We start from the raw sequence: 16626 nt of genomic DNA on the forward strand, positions 1-16626 counted from the left end.
CCTTCTCTCACCACCAAAGGTGTCATATAAAACCTTAATGAGAAATCAAAAACAATTTAACATAAAGAATTTGTCTTTAAAACTTACAGAGTATATCTAAGTTGAAAAGTTCAACTATTTAAAATATTCCCAAAACAATTTTAGGCAGATGGAAAAATAAGAAGAAAAAAATGAATACTCAAGTTTGAAAGAACTGAGTAGGTTAAGTAATTTTTCCTCCTGAAGTTGAAATGTATGCCCAAATCTGGTCATTTGAAAAAACAAACTTCTTGACCAAGTAATCTACTTCAGGAAGATCTACCATACTCCAAATTTAAATAATTTAATTCACCTTGAATAAAATACAGTATATTGAGTACTTTTAATATTTTTGAAACTTTACTGTCCCTGGATTTTAAATTATGTAACCCTATCATCAATCTGTTTCCTGGGTATTTTAGTAATTAAACTACTGAATATTGGATCTTCCATCCTTACAGCAAAAAACTCATGGGGAACAAGCTTCCAGGGACAACACTATGCACTGGTTCTCTAAAAACAAAGTTTAAACAGCCTAACTCAAGTTGTTCAAAACACAATCTCACAACCCACAAGCTCCAATTGTTCTGTTTTTCACTTAATAGGATAATCAGAAAACTTTAACATTTACTCCTCCCAAAACAACTCACAGAATTGCTGCTGGACGCCAGTGCTTCAAGACTTTCTCTAGTGGTGCTGGATTTTGGAGAACTGGGAGGAGTCCGAGAAGTACATACTAGATGAACCATATGATACTCATCTTGCTAAAATTAAAGAAGATTACATTTAAAGGGTAGTACTGGAAAATGTATAGTTCAAAAAGTTGGCAGCTAAGCTGAAATATTTAGCTCAAATTTTAAGTTCCTTTCTAGCATAGCCATTTTATACAATAAATTCTTGCCATGTGAAGGTACATTTACCTTTTTAGTATTTGGGGCCCTTCTGAATTCAACATATCCCCCATGCTTAGAAAATCGTCTAAATACTCAGTACCTACTATATGAAAAAAATAATTACTTTGTATATCAAAGAGTCTTGAAACAAGCAGGGCTGTGTAGTTTTATCAATGCAATCTATTACTTCAACATAAAGACATCTAGCATCTTAATATCAAAACTAATAGTCACATTGAAGTTTAGGCCTACAAACTTCAAGTAGTGAAAATATTTCCATTACTTGAGACTACAGCCATAATAAACTCAACTGCAACTACTCTCATTTGCCTTTATTTTAACAAGGTGATGTATAGTTTTTTTTAATTCAAAAACTAGTTTTACCTATAACAATTATACACGTACAATTAAAGTGTACGTTTGACTACATTCAGTACATATTCCATGTGTTTCCATAAACCTACAACTAAGACTGAAGAAAAATATTCCAATAAGGATTAAGATTGGCATTTAAGATTAGTGATTTCATGAGTTTATTTATAGTCAGGCATAAAGCTAGTATGGAAGATAGAGAAAGGAGAGAAAATAAAAGAGGGCAGAGAAGAATAAAGGATGCCTCAGCAACTTTTAAAGAAAGGAAAGAAAACAGAATGATAAAAGAAAAGGGGACAGTAAGAAAACAAAGATGCCCAGTTGTGAGAAAGAAATAAAGCTACCAGAAACTAAGAATTTATCAACTGCCTCCCATAAACCTAGAATTGTGCTTAACTCTGAGGTAAATCCAAAAAAAAGGGTCTGAGTCAGCTCTTCGCCTAAAGAGGCTCATATTATTAAAAGTTCAGAATAGCACATTAAAACACAATTAGAGAATAGATAAAGTCTTTTGCACAAAACAGAGAAGCAAAAATTACAATTGCTTGAGAAATTTGGAGAAAGGAGTTAATCGCATTAGAATGCTAGGGGAAAGGCATTCCCAGAGACAGCATGACATGAACTATGTCTATCAAGGGAGGTAGAAAGCACATCTGATTTAATATACTCTTAGCTTCAGAATACAGAATACTAAAAAGCATCCAAGGATAAGATGTTTATCCTTAGAAACCTAGTTTCAAAGGTCATATTAATCATAATTAACTAGTTCTCATTCACCTTTGGGAATGTTTTTACAAAACAATTTATAACTAACTAAACAGGTAAAGCTAATGGCAGCATCTACCTGAAAAAAAGTAAAAGGGTACACTGACTTTAACAAAAATGCTTTAAAGGTCTATTCAAGGGATCCCTGGGTGGCGCAGCGGTTTGGCGCCTGTCTTTGGCCCGGGGCGCGATCCTGGAGACCCGGGATCGAATCCCACGTCAGGCTCCCGGTGCATGGAGCCTGCTTCTCCCTCTGCCTGTGTCTCTGCCTCTCTCTCTCTCTCTCTCTGACTATCATAAGTAAATTAAAAATAAATAAATAAATAAATAAAGGTCTATTCAAAATATAAACATATGTTCAAAATGTTTTATTTTTTTTTATTTTTATTTTAATTTATGATAGTCACAGAGACAGAGAGGCAGAGACACAGGCAGAGGGAGAAGCAGGCTCCATGCACCGGGAGCCCGACGTGGGATTCGATCCCGGGTCTCCAGGATTGCGCCCTGGGCCAAAGGCAGGCGCCAAACCGCTGCGCCACCCAGGGATCCCTCAAAATGTTTTAAATAAGGGACACAACAGTTCTTTAACTGAAGCACTTTTATTTTAACTGTTCTTGTCAGAAATCATTTCTGAAAGCAAAAATCTTTTAAAGGAATATAAGGGAAGGGAGAAGAAATGTGTGGGAAATATCAGAAAGGGAGACAGAACATAAAGACTCCTAACTCTGGGAAACGAACTAGGGGTGGTGGAAGGGGAGGAGGGCGGGGGGTGGGGTGAATGGGTGACAGGCACTGAGGAGGGCACTTGACAGGATGAGCAATGGGTGTTATTCTGTATATTGGTAAATTGAACACCAATAAAAAATAATTTATTATAAAAAATAATAATAAAATAAAAATAAAAAGTATTCACATGCATAGTCTAGCCATCCTTGGATTAAAATAATAAATAAATGTATATTTCAAAGAGCATAGAGCAGAAATGTTTTTAAGTATAAACACGGGGAAAGGTGAACAGGTGGAACCCAAAGGATTTCTAGGGTAGTGAAACTATTCTTCAGGATATTATAAGGCTGGATACATGTCATTACACATTTGCAAAAACCCATAAATTGTACCACACCAAGAGTGAACCCTAATGTAAACTGTGGACTTTTGATGATAATGCTGCATTAGTGTAGTATTCTGCGTACGATGCCGACTGTAACAAGTATACACTCTGATGTGGAATTTTGTTAGTGGGGTAGCCTAGGCATGTGTAGAGGCAGGAGGTATATGGGAAATATATGGGAAATCTCTATACCTTCTGTTCAATTGTGCTATGAACCTAAAACTGCTCCAAAAATTCCAATCTATCAGGGCACCTGGCTGGCTCAGTAGGTAAAGCATATGACTCTGGATCTTGGGGTCATGAATTCAAGCCCCATATTGGCCTAAGGGCTTCCTTAAAAAAAATCAAGTCTGTCTAAAAGGGGGGGGAGAAATCTGCTGCAATACCACTATTTTTGAGGGGGCTAGGGAAGAGAGGCTGTTATACCACTTTGGCAACCTAAAACTACCTGATTAAAATGAAAATAATATCAAGAAGTCACACTGGCAAAGCTAAAATTTCAACTATCTAAACAGAAGAAATATACCAGTATAAGATTTTTTTTAAGTTTCCCACAGGTGATCATAAACATAGAGGAGAGGATATAGATCTTCTAAATCAGATTAGAGATATCCAAAAGAACATTAAGAGTTAAGTCAAAGAGTTAAGTCAAAGGTGAAACATAAAAGCTATATATTTGATTCTGCTACATTCACAAACAAAAAGTAACATCTCAAATGCAGGGAAGCTCTAGGAGTATAATTCCACAAATGAACATGAGCTAAGAGCCGCCCTTACAATAACTAACATTCCAGCTGATTCTCAAAAAAACTACATTGAAAAATATTTTTAAAAAAGAAAAAAAAGAAATATATTTTAGCTCTAAGCACCAACATTCAGAGGTTGCCAACTGATCGACCAATTGGACTTCCATTCATTTCCTGTCCTGAAATTAAACTCCTAACTCAAGCAACTTGTATTAAAACATCATGCAGTTTGGTCAAAAGGGGATTTAAGAGAGAGAAGATTATTAGTGTAAATCCTTCACTACTACTTGAACGCCCTACTCCTGCTCTACTGATCAATCAATACTGCTTCCTGATACAAGATGTCAAATACCAGGACACATAATCCTATTTCATATTTAGCCATCAGATAGCTATACAAAACTATTACCTAAACTAATTAGAATCTATTATTATGTTATTTTCTAGTTCATGTTTACCCTGTTATACTACCCAAAAGGGTTGATTTTAAGTATCTAAAAACTGAACCACCTGGATATCAGTAACACTTCAGAACATATCTCCTCTCACACTCTGAATGTATCTGGTATCAAATAGTGGTAGAAGAGCTTACTTTTCTGAGAATGTCTTTCAGCTGCAGATGATCGGGAAGCAGTCTGCCCGAATACACCAATCTCTGATCCTTCGTCAACTAAGAAATGGGACAAAGAAAAGAATTCAACTTTTTCTAATTACACAAATTCGAAGCTGGGAATAACATGCCTAAATATGAGTAAAGTAAAACTCCCTTTAGGCACAGATGAGCAGAAAACTGACATAATTTAAGAATTTTTTTTCCAAATTCTACTTAAAACATTAAGAGCTCAGCATATGGTAGTCTATCTATTGAGGATATTATAAAACACAGACAATTACCATATTAAAAAAAAAGGAAAAATGGTAAACTGGAAGTTTGCCTTCTCAACCATATTGCAATCCATGTATGATTATCATTAAAAACCTTCAAGACTATATAAATGAGAAGGTGGCTGGCCTTCTAGTAGTAATAGTCAACAATGGGATAAAATTTCAAGGTCACCATAGTTATTTTGAATTGTTTTGCCAGTATTTTTAATCTAAGAGAATACACAAGATTTATTTTCTTCTTTACTAGCATCATGCAGAATAACTTAATGGTTTTGGTTCAAGATCCATTTGGATTTAGTTACAGTTTTACATAACTGTTCTAGTTTTTATTATTCCTGCCACTCTCACAAATACCTCCATACATTTTTCAAAAACACAAGATTAAGAAAAATCAACTCAAGTGCACAGAGATTCAGCTGCCATCTCTATATGCAATCAAGAATAGGAAATACATTCTGGTTACTTCTGCCCTATTTTGTACATGATAAATCTGCTAAGTGCTCACACTGCTAAGCAGTAAAGTATTTAAATCAAAGCATTTATGTATGGTCCCCATAAGACCTCCTATTTCATAAATGGAAAACAGGCAGATGGTCCATGAATTCTATTAAAACAATATTTAAAAAAATATATTAGCTGTATCAACAAACTGCTAAATATGCCAAATCCAAGCAACAACTGTAACAATTTTCAAACAGAATATATGTATTCAGGGTGGCTACTAAAAAGGGTCTTATATTAAAAATAATCATACTAGGGGATCCCTGGGTGGCGCAGCGGTTTGGCGCCTGCCTTTGGCCCAGGGCGCGATCCTGGAGACCCGGGATCGAATCCCACGTCAGGCACCCGGTGCATGGAGCCTGCTTCTCCCTCTGCCTATGTCTCTGCCTCTCTCTCTCTCTCTCTCTCTCTCTCTCTCTCTCTCTCTGTGTGTGTGTGTGTGACTATCATAAATAAATAAAAATTTTAAAAATAATAATAATAATAATCATACTAGAAACTGTCATACTGAATAAGATCTGGTTCAGAGAATCTTAAGAAACCAAAGACGGAAGGAAAGGTATAGCTGTCTTTCCAAGATACTTAGCTGTTAGGCATAATCTAGATTCTCCTGGAAGTATTTTTGAGTGTGGCATTCCTAAAAGGCATAAGTTCAAATTCCCATATATAATAACCAAGTCAACACAGGAGGTGATTTTTTAAAAATATATCTCGCAAATCTTGAAACTTCAAACAATACATGTAAATATTGAGTGTGTGATGAATAGTTAATTATATAACATAAGTTAAAAGCCAAGTAGATAATAATTGATTTAATCCTTCAACAAAATGAATTCTATAATGCTTTATAAGCTTCCATAACATAATTAATTCAGTTGGAAGCTAAAAAATTTTTGATAAATACTACATCATAAACTATCATTTTTCCATCAGTACAAGCATTTAATAGATACTTCTATGCCATATCAACATTCCACATAAAGGACATCAGTCTTATGATTTTTTTTTTACTTTACTATGAAAATTCTCAAACATACACAAGGTAGAAAGAAAATGAACTCCGAGGTACCATTTTCAAGAACTCCCAAATATTCAATTCCAACAATTATCAATATTTTACTATTCTTGTTTCATCTATCCCCCATTGCCTTTTTGAGGGGAAAGAGAGTTTTAAAACAAATATCACACATCATTTCTTTTCACCCGTAAAAACAGTATGCATCTGGAACAGGTTTTGGGGTGTTTTTTTTTTTTTTCAAATAACTGAACATTGCCACAGTCAACAAAATAGTCAATTGGGTCAACTTCAAATAAATTTGTATCTTCCCACAAGAGAACATCAATTTTCTTTTTTTATTTTAAAGATTTTATTTAAAAATAAAAAATAAAGATTTTATTTATTTATGATAGACACAGAAAGAGAGGCAGAGACACAGGCAGAGGGAGAAGCAGGCCCCCTCAGGGAGCCCAACGTGGGACTCAATCCCTGGACCCAGGATCACCCCCTGAGCCAAAGGGAGATGCTCAACCACTGAGCCACCTGGGCAGCTCAAGAACATCAATTTTCAAAAAAGCAGAATACAATAACAAAATATAACAAAATTACATGGCATGTCCCACAAAGTACAGGAAGCAAAAACAAGTATGGATGGGGATGTGGAGAAACTGGAACCCTCACACACTGCTGATAGGAATGTAAAATGGAACAGCCCTTGTGAAAAATTTTGACAGTTCCTCGGTTAAAAAAGAGTTATTACCCAATGAAGGGCACCTAGATGGCTCAGTCAGTTAAGCAGCAGACTCTTGGTTTTGGCTCAGGTCACGATCTCAGAGTCCTGAGATAGAGCCCCTAGAGGGGATCCATACTCAGCACATGATCTGCCTGAGATTCTCCCTCCTTCCCGCTCTGCCCTTCCCCCTGGCTCACACGCTCTCTTTAAAATACATCTTTAAAAAAGTAAAAAAAAAAAAAAAGTTTTACCTGATGACTCAGGGTATACAATTCCATTCCCAGGTATATACCAAAGAGAATTGAAAACTTACATCCATAAAATAACTTGCATAAGAATGTCCCTAACAACATTAGTCATAATAGCCAAAAAGTAGAAACCCAAATGTCCATCAATTAATGAACGAATAAACAAAACTCTTTAAATATGTTGTATTTATGACATGTAATAAATACTAGTTGGACATAAAAAGTAATGAACTCTCCAAAAAAAAAAATGTAATGAACTGATACATGCTAAATATGAGTGAACCTTGTAAACATTATGCTAAGTGAAAGGAGCCACACAAAAAAAAGACCACATATGCTATGATTTCATTTATATGAAATTTCCAGAATAGGCAACTATATAGACAAAAAGTAGATCAGTAGTTACCAACAATGGAGAGTGACAACTAGTGAGTATAAGTTTTCTTTTTCGAGGTAACAAAAACGTTCTGAAATTAGACATTCAAAATAACTGCACAACTTTGTGCAGTGGATTACTAAAATCCACTGAGTTGTACATGTTAAAGAGCAAGTTTTACAGAATGTGAATTATATCTCAATTAAAAAATTGTTTCTTGAAATATCCAAATGCCTTCAAGTGATCAGAAATTTTGAAAGAAGTGGGGCACCTGGGTGGCTCAGTGGCTGAGCATCTGCTTTTGGCTCAGGACGTGATTTCCAGGTCCTGGGATCGAGTCCCACATCATGCTCCCCAGGGAGAGCCTGCTGCTCCCTCGCCCTATCTCTCTGCCTCTCTCTTTCTCTGCGTCTCTCATGAATAAATAAATAAAATCTTTATAAATAAATAAACAAGAAATTTTGAAAGAAGAAAAGAATCCTTTAATTTTACTGTGACTGAAAAACACAGTGCCTAACTTAGGTGAGAAGATTTGAAAATTTTTCAGTCACTAAAGCAATTGCCTCTTCACTTTATATATCAATGAATTAATTTAAGTATCTGGAAAACCAGTGTTAGGCATAATAACAAACAATTCAGTAATCAACTGACTGAACTTTCAATTCGCCTTTTTGGATTATAAACTACAGTATTAGAAAAAATACAGATTTTGAGATCTCAATTGAAATTCAATTTCACTTATAAAAAGTGACACAATTTTATTTATCCAGGCCTGCTAATAAAAGCATCGTTTACCTTAACTGAAAATCCATTTCTGTATTAGTTAAGGAAAAGTACTGCTACCTGCTATGACAAACTCCATAATCTCAGTAGCTTAACACAATAAAAGTTCATTTTTCTCTCTTTCAATATAAAAATCCAGAATTCGGGATCGGCAAATCTAAAACAAAGTACTGATTAAGTTGTCACTTAAAAGTCTACTGCTAAGATACTGGCTACACAGATACATATATACTTGACCATCTATGTTAACACCACCACCATTCTTCCTGTTGCTCACACCCTACATCCAAGAGTCAGCAAATCCTACCAGATAAAAGCTACTTTCACTGCCTCCACCGCTGGTACCTGGCATTATATGGCAGAGCAGAGACAGCTAAATTACCAAGTTAGAAACATCCTAATGGTACTGAGGAGCCCAGAGACAGAACTATGCCACTCCAAATAAATACCTGCTTAACTAGCTGGCCCAAAAATTTTTGCCATCCACGTAACAGACATTGCTAAAAACTAAGGTGAGGAAAAGCTCACTAACATGCAAAAATAGATTATCAACTCGGGAGATTTTTTTCTTTCTAAAACATTTACATATACTTTCTAAAGTATCTGACCTTTTTTTTTTTTTTAAGATTTTATTTATTCATGAGAGACACAGAGAGGCAGAGACACAGGCAGAGGGAGAGGCAGGCTCCATGCAGGGAGCCCGACGTGGAACTTGATCCTGAGACTCCAGGATCAGGCCCTGGGCTGAAGACGGTGCTAAACCACTGGGCCACCCAGGCTGCCCAGTATCTGACTTTTTAATGTTTAATCAGATATCAAAAACAGATAAAACACTATGTATCCCTAATGCATTTAAAACATTCACAGGTGTCTGATGAGTTTACAAAGCCAACAACATTTTCATATTTCTAGAAAGTCACCTCATTGGTATTAAAAGGTGAAATTTTGTATATGAAGAACTAAACAAGTCTTTCATTATGCATGGCTTTAAAAAAATCATGTCCTTAGTATATGACATCAACATAATCAAATAGCTTAGTGAAAAATCTTCAACTTATATGTTGGTTCAAAGAACTAGAACCCAAATCCCTTCTAAGTGGTAATTACTGGTATTTCAGTACTTACATATAGTTCAGTCACAAGTGTCTAATAGCTTTAAAGAGGTGGTTCCCAGAAGGTGCACAATATATTTCTGTGGAAAATGAATTCTATGAATTTGTAGTGTAACATATCTTTTTCTCAATTTGTACTGTAACATATCTTCTTCTCACTCCCCTAAATTCACTCAATTTAAAGCCCCAGAGAATTCAGAAGCACTGTAAACAGAAGCATGGTTTACCCAAACTGCCTCTACCCCTTATCTCCTTGGAACAACAGTAAACAAAACCAGCATACAGGAGCTTTAAAAATATAATTTTCTCTATAACTCCAAAGAGACATTCCCTGTGTAGCAGTTTCTACTCATAGACCATTTGCAAATCAGGTATACATACAACAGAGAATACCAAAATACATGACTGCTATAGTTTATACAAACAAGTGAGGATGTGAAGATAAAGCAAAGCAATGTGCTTTGAGGTCTTAAGATATTAAGTTCCTGTATCTTCCCTAAAATTTATCAAAATAAACAGAAATAGCACACACTAAGATCACTAAGATAACATGCATTAAAACACTATTAAGGCTAAGTTATGCATTCATCTACAACCTTTATATGATAAACCATCTGAACACATACCCCTCCTGTTATAGTTCACCTCTTTTCAGTTTGCAAATATCTAGCTAGCTAAGATGGCCAGGTCCCTAAATGCCTTTTTTTTTTTCATCTTATTACATATAACCATCATATACAATGTGAATTATAATGGTTAAGCACTGAGGCTTGAAAGTCAGACCAACGTGGGTTCAAGTTCCAATTCTACTACTTAAGGAGTTCTAGCACCAAGCCTCAGTTTCCTTATCCATAAAATACAACTAAAAAATAAAACTTAAAAAAAAAAAATAAAAAATAAAAAATAAAAAATAAAAAATAAAACTTACATCATAAGGTGTCTGTAGGGAATAAACGTGATAAAACACATAAAGTTCTTAGTAGGATGCCGAATATACATGGCAATCACTTAGTAAATGGAAGTTTAAAATCTGAGCACCAAATATGACGTGAGAAACTTAAAGTTCTAGAAAAATCTGATTTTAAAAAGACGGATGCATGATTAAACAAAATATAGTACTGTTATTTTCCAAAAGAATACATTAGGAAGAGGAGTTTAACAAAGGAGTTAAATAAAATAAATTTAGTCAGCACTCATTCAAAACTTTTCAACAATCTTCACATTCAATTTAATAATATCCTTTATTCAAAGAGTTTTAAAAATATGAATGATATTGCTAGGGACCATGAAACTCTCTTAAACACAGGCACTAAAATTTTAAAGACAAGTCTTATAAAACAAAAATTATTTATGTGTGTGGATTATAAGCTCCTTTAGGTCAACAGTTCTGAGACAGTTAAATGAGTAAGTCTTAAAAATGACCTGCCTGAGTAAGGTAATAGGGAATTACAAAAGCGAGGCAGATATAAATCTTAAACTTTACTATTATTACAAGCTATTTCCACTGCTAATGAAATTAAAACTTCCATTTGAACTGTGGGAAATTGGTTATGAGATGTTATATCCTCAGAATACAACCTACACAACTGGTTCTATTCCTATTTCTTTAATTCTAACAGATCACGGTGCAGAGGAACAATCTGAAAAAGCAGAACCAACCTCCCTAGCTGACCAGGAGAGCGAGCAGATATAAGTAATGAAACTGACTGCTTTAGTTTAACAACTTAAAGCACCAAGACAAAGGAAACCTACCCAGAACCGAGGCATTTTGACCTCAAGACTGAAAAATGGAGAACCAAGGCATAAAATCCCCAGAAAGGTTTGCCCTCAAAACTGAATTCAGGGTGAGTTGGGTCCATCTTGCTTATTGTTTGTGTATGAGAACAAGAGTGAAAAAGAAGAGATAATGAGAAAGATGCCTACTCAGACTTAAGAGATCCTTACTTTTTAAAGTTTTCTGTAGGATAGTCCATTCTACTGAATAACATTAAGTTCAACTATTTTGATATTTATATCTCTAGCAAATAAGCCTAAACAAGATCAGTCTGAAACTACTCAAGTAAAAGTGGCGTTCTTGACAGATATCTTCATGCCCCAAATTAGAGAATAATTATTTCACACTACAGGCCAATTTCAGGATCTGAAACTCTAAAGCCATAAAGTGATAACAAATGTCATATTAGAACATGATTCACAATTACCTATATGCACTATCAACATGCACTTTCCAGTTCTTACACGAAGTCCTACACCAATTATCAACATCATTCAAAGTTAAAACTCCGGGGCAGCTCAGCGGTTTAGCGCCACCTTCAGCCCAGGGCATGATCCTGGAGACCTGGGATCGAGTCCCACATCAGGCATCCTGCATGGAGCTTGCTTCTCCCTCTGTATATGTCTCTGCCTCTCCCTCTCGCTCTCTCATGAATCAAATAAATAAAATATTTTTTAAAAAAAGTTAAAACCCCAATAGAGTTCAAATCCACATCTAAGGTTTTTATTGATGGCACTGTGAAGTTTTTCATAAATGTGGCAACTGCCTTATTTCCTAGGAAATACTGAAACTGGAAAACTCTCCCCTTCACAGCCCATTATGGATCTATATTTTTACACAGTGCTATATTAATTTAGAATCATCAGAGCAAAATTACCTCTGAAATAACAGGTTTAAAAAAAAAACAGCTATCATCTTGTCTGCTTAAAACTGTTATCAACTCTTTAAGAAAAATGTCCCTGTGAACCTTTTCTGAAAACAGCTACACATTCCCTTATCTCCACTTCAGAGTTGGCCATTTCCTCCCTCTGCTCCTATAGCATTCAGTACATCCCTCTTGTGTAACACCAGTCACATATTACAGCTTTTCACTTACATGTCTGTATCCCCCACTAGACGTGAGCTTCATAAGAGCAAAGGAAATCATCATCACCTTCATGCTTAGCATATAGACACCCAAATGCCAGGTCAATAAAATCCTAATTCAGTAAACGAAATCCAAGAGAGTATGTTCTGGCGAGAAAAGGCATATTTGCTGTGGGTTTACTGACAAATGGAGAACTGAATTTTAAATATCCATGTGGAGATTATCTGGGATTAAGTCTGTATCTGACCAGATCTTACACAGTCTTGCAGAGTTTAGCTAGAATTCTGTTAACGGCAGTACACTTTTGACCTACTCTTTTAGAGATCCTAAAAGGACAACTTCAAACCTCCATTCTGCTCCCTCCAGCAGTTCCTGTTTACTTTTCTAGAAGCCACTGCCCACAGGGACCAGGGCCCTCTATCCACCTTTGGCCCATAAGACCTAATGCGAGCAGTACTAACCAGACCATCAACCTTCTACTCCTTACTGAGGAACACCTGCTTCTACAAGGCACTGGAACCGTACTCTGCTTCCAAATCACTCACTTCCACCCGGCAGATGTGCAAAGAATCAAGAATAAGAAATATTCTCTGTTAAACATCAAATAGCCCTTGAGACACCTAAACACAGAATCAGTGTTAAGCAGTCTTTGTGGCTGGTCATAAGAACCCACACTTCCCTCATAATATATTATTATAATATTGCCTGTATTATAAAAATGTTCTCTGTTCTAAATAACCATCTTACAAAGTGAACTTTTAGTACTCCAATTTCTAGGCTGAGGACTACCTGTGGGGTATCATTCAACAGTTGATGTGTTCAACGACTAAGACACTTCACATCAGTTCTCATAAATAAATTTGAATGCAAGCCTGTCAAATCTAGTAACCACTGGAAGTCTTCAGTGAAGTTCTAAGACAACAAACACATAGTCCTCACCCCCAGGGTCCACCCACTCTCATTAACCTGGAAATAAACTTCAGTATTACAATTCACTTAGAGATGACTTGCTGGAAGAGAAGAAAAAAGCAGGTTTGCTACAGTTAAACCTGAAAGTGTGTGTACAAGCAGCAGGTGGGTTAGGGGGCAGGATGCAGAAAAGTTTGCAATTCATCTATCCTCCAGCAGGCAAATGATCCACATGGGCACTAGAGATTAGAACAAGGACAGAACTCCTGCCAAAAGCTGGCTTCTCCTGTGTGCAGAGAAGTCAAATGGGTTTCACACTCTTCTCTTAGACACTTTTTGAAAAAGAGAAAGTTTTAGCAAAGTGATAACTCTTGGATCTATCATAGTGTAAACCAAGTCCCTTTTGGTTTAATCATACAATATAAAGACCTCACATAAGCACATACTTGAGCATATACCTTGGTGTGCATATATACACATACTTACACTTATATATTTGAGTATATACTTCTATATTTAGGAATGGTAATCTGGCTATGTTATTAGCAGTACCACGGTAATCTATGACTTTCAAGATTGACTACTCTGAAAAGCAATTTTCCCCTTTGAAAATGTGTAAAACAAATATGTAATAGGGAATCTTCCATAAAGCAGAAAATATTAAAACAAATGTGTTACCCCCTGTGTAAGTCTTAACTCTCAAACAAAAGATCTGAAAAAAAATGAGGATTCCATCTACTTTGTTCTAAGTACTTAAATACCTCAGGGTTTTTATTTCCCCTACTAAAAACACTTGTAGGGACGCCTCGGTGGCTCACCAGTTGAGCACCTGCCGTTTGCCCAGGGCGTGATCCTGGAGACCCTGGATTGAGTCCCACATCGGGCTCCCTGCATGGAGCCTGCTTCTCCCTCTGCCTGTGTCTCTACCTCTGTGTGTGTGTGTGTTTCTCATGAATAAGTAAATAAAATCTTTTTAAAAATTAAAATAAAAAATAAAAACACTTGTATCAAAAGTGCTAACAAATAAGGGCAAGTAAGAGTTGTTTTTCTAAACCTTTTTTGCCCTATTTCTGTAGTTCTTCTAAAAGTCCCAACGCCTAACTAAAGCAATAAAAGCTTTAATATAGGTTGCAGTGTTTATCTTTTTTTTTTTTTAAGGATCCATCTGTCACTCCCATATTAGGCCAATGCCTTAAATCCAAAGAAAACGGCCCTTTTCCGTGCCTGTCAATTCTTACGTCCCTTGATATTTCTGTACAAGAACTCTTACTAATTAACTGAACCTCATGAGGAAGATGTTAACGAGGGTTAGGACACTCAAGACACACACACACACCTCGGAACTCAAAATACGTCGCAGTCTGGCTGGGGACCTGACTCCAGAGGGGAGGGGATGGGCAGAGCGACGGGAGCGCATGGCACGAAGAAGTTGCGGGCCCGAGCAGCTGTGCCCAGCTGTGCCCAGCTGTTAGACACTTACTGGTTTGCTCGGGTACACGTTGGACAGATGCGTTTTTAGTTTCCCCACGGTCCAGTTCAAGAAGCAGCTAATAGTCTGGTCGCTGTATTTCTGATTCGGCGCCTTAATGATGAGGGTCACGGGAATCTCCATCCCATTTTGGTCCATGGTGCCCCCCAGAGCGGAACCGAGTCCAGAGGAGGAGCCCACAGGGGCCGAGGTGGTAACTGGCGGCTCGACCGGCCGGGGACGGCAGCGAGCGGGTGTTAACAGTCCGTGTTCGAGGCGGTCACAGGCGCGCCGGGCGATACAAAGGCCATCGCCGGTACCAAGGGTGATGGGCGGCGGCGGCGGCGGCGGCGGCGGCGGCGGGGGCGGGGTCGGGGTCGGGGCGCCCGGCCGTGGGTGCAGCTTTCCCCGCCAGGTCCGGGCTCCGCCGGGCTCCGGGCTCCGCCAGGCTCGGGCTGCGGAGAGAGGCCGGGAGGGAGGAAGAGAGCGAGAGAGAGAGAGCGAGAGAGAGAGCGAGAGCGAGCGAGCAATGAGGAGGGAGGGAGGGAGCCACCGCCCCGCCCCTGCCGCGACCCCCGGCTGAAACGCAACAAGGCCCCTACGCGACGGCGCTGCCGGGCGGCCAGCGAGGGGGCCGCGCCGCTCGGGGCGACCCGCCGGGGCAGCGGTACCTGGGACAGGCCGCGGGGCCCGCCGCCGCCGCCCTCCGCGCCCCGCCTGGGCCGCCGGCCGCACAGTCCCGCCGGGCGTCCTCCGCGGGGCCGCTCCCTTCCTGCTGCGCGGCGGCGGCGGCGGCGGCGGCGGCCCCGGGTCTCGCGAGGCGGCGCGGTGGCCGCCGGAGAAGTTGGCCAAAGGGCGCGGCCGGCTCTCCGCCCGACCCCTCGGCCAGGACAGGGCGGCGCGGCGCAGGGCCGGGCGCGGAGGGCGGCGGCGGCGGCGGCGGCCGCAGGTGGCAGGAGGGCGGGGACTCGGAGCCCCGGCGCCCGCGCGAGCGCGCCGACTCTGTTGTTGTTTTGAGGAAGGTCTGGGTCCCCTTTAAGCCGGAAGGAGCGGGCCGGAAGTGCGTCACGCGGGGCCCGCCCAGACGCCGGGTCCTCGCGGTCCCGCGGGAGCCGCCCGCCGGGGTAGGGCACCGCCCGCCAGGCTAGGGCACCGCGGGCACCACCCGCCAGGGGCACCAATGGCCCCTCCCACCTGCCGGGGTTAGGGCACCACCCGCCCGGAGTAGTGCACCGCCCGCCCCGCCCACCAGGGTTAGGGCACCGCCCGCCCCCCCCCCACCCGCCAGGGTTAGGGCACCACCTGCCCGGGGTAGGGCACCGCCCGCCCCGCCCACCAGGGTTAGGGCACCGCCCGCCCCCCCCCACCCGCCAGGGTTAGGGCACCACCTGCCCGGGGTAGGGCACCGCCGGCCCCTCCCACCTGCCCAGGTTAGTGCACTGCCCGCCCCGCCCGCCGAGGTTAGGGCACCACCTGCCCAGGGTAGGGCACCGCCCGCCCCGCCCACCAGGGTTAGGGCACCGCCCGCCCCCCCCCCACCCGCCAGGGTTAGGGCACCGCCCACCCAGGATAGGACACCGCCCGCCCCGCCCACCCGCCAGGGTTAGGGCACCGCGGGCCGAGTTCGAGTCCCCTCGCAGCCGCTCTGCGGTGCCCGAGCGCGCCGGCCTGACGGCTTGACCCCGTCGCTCGGTCCCGCCCCGCAGCCGCGCTGAGGCCTCCCCGCTAGCCGAGCTGGCGCTGGCACCCCCTGTCTCACCCGCACCCCGAAGATGAGAGAAGCGTTCCTCCACCCCAGGAGTCGTCTCTGCAGGAGTTAGTGACCTTCCAGATGCGGGATCAGACGTC

General features: G+C 40.4%; 1 protein-coding gene across 1 annotated transcript in view; it reads right to left on the reverse strand.

Moving 5' to 3' along the window:
• The window catches only part of HERPUD2 (HERPUD family member 2), a 33849-nt gene extending 18086 nt beyond the window's left edge, over positions 1–15763 (reverse strand). Inside the window, exons 1-4 of the mRNA XM_055314693.1 lie at positions 15450–15763; positions 14791–15233; positions 4498–4575; positions 669–782 (exon numbers count right to left, since the gene is read on the reverse strand). Coding sequence (XP_055170668.1) covers positions 669–782; positions 4498–4575; positions 14791–14937 — 339 coding nt within the window. The 5' untranslated portion in view covers positions 14938–15233; positions 15450–15763. The remainder of the gene's footprint in view (positions 1–668; positions 783–4497; positions 4576–14790; positions 15234–15449) is intronic.
• Between the last annotated feature and the right edge of the window lie 863 nt (positions 15764–16626).

The sequence above is a fragment of the Nyctereutes procyonoides genome, unplaced genomic scaffold, assembly GCF_905146905.1.
Source record: "Nyctereutes procyonoides isolate TBG_1078 unplaced genomic scaffold, NYPRO_anot_genome, whole genome shotgun sequence".
Taxonomy (NCBI): Eukaryota; Metazoa; Chordata; class Mammalia; order Carnivora; family Canidae; genus Nyctereutes; species Nyctereutes procyonoides.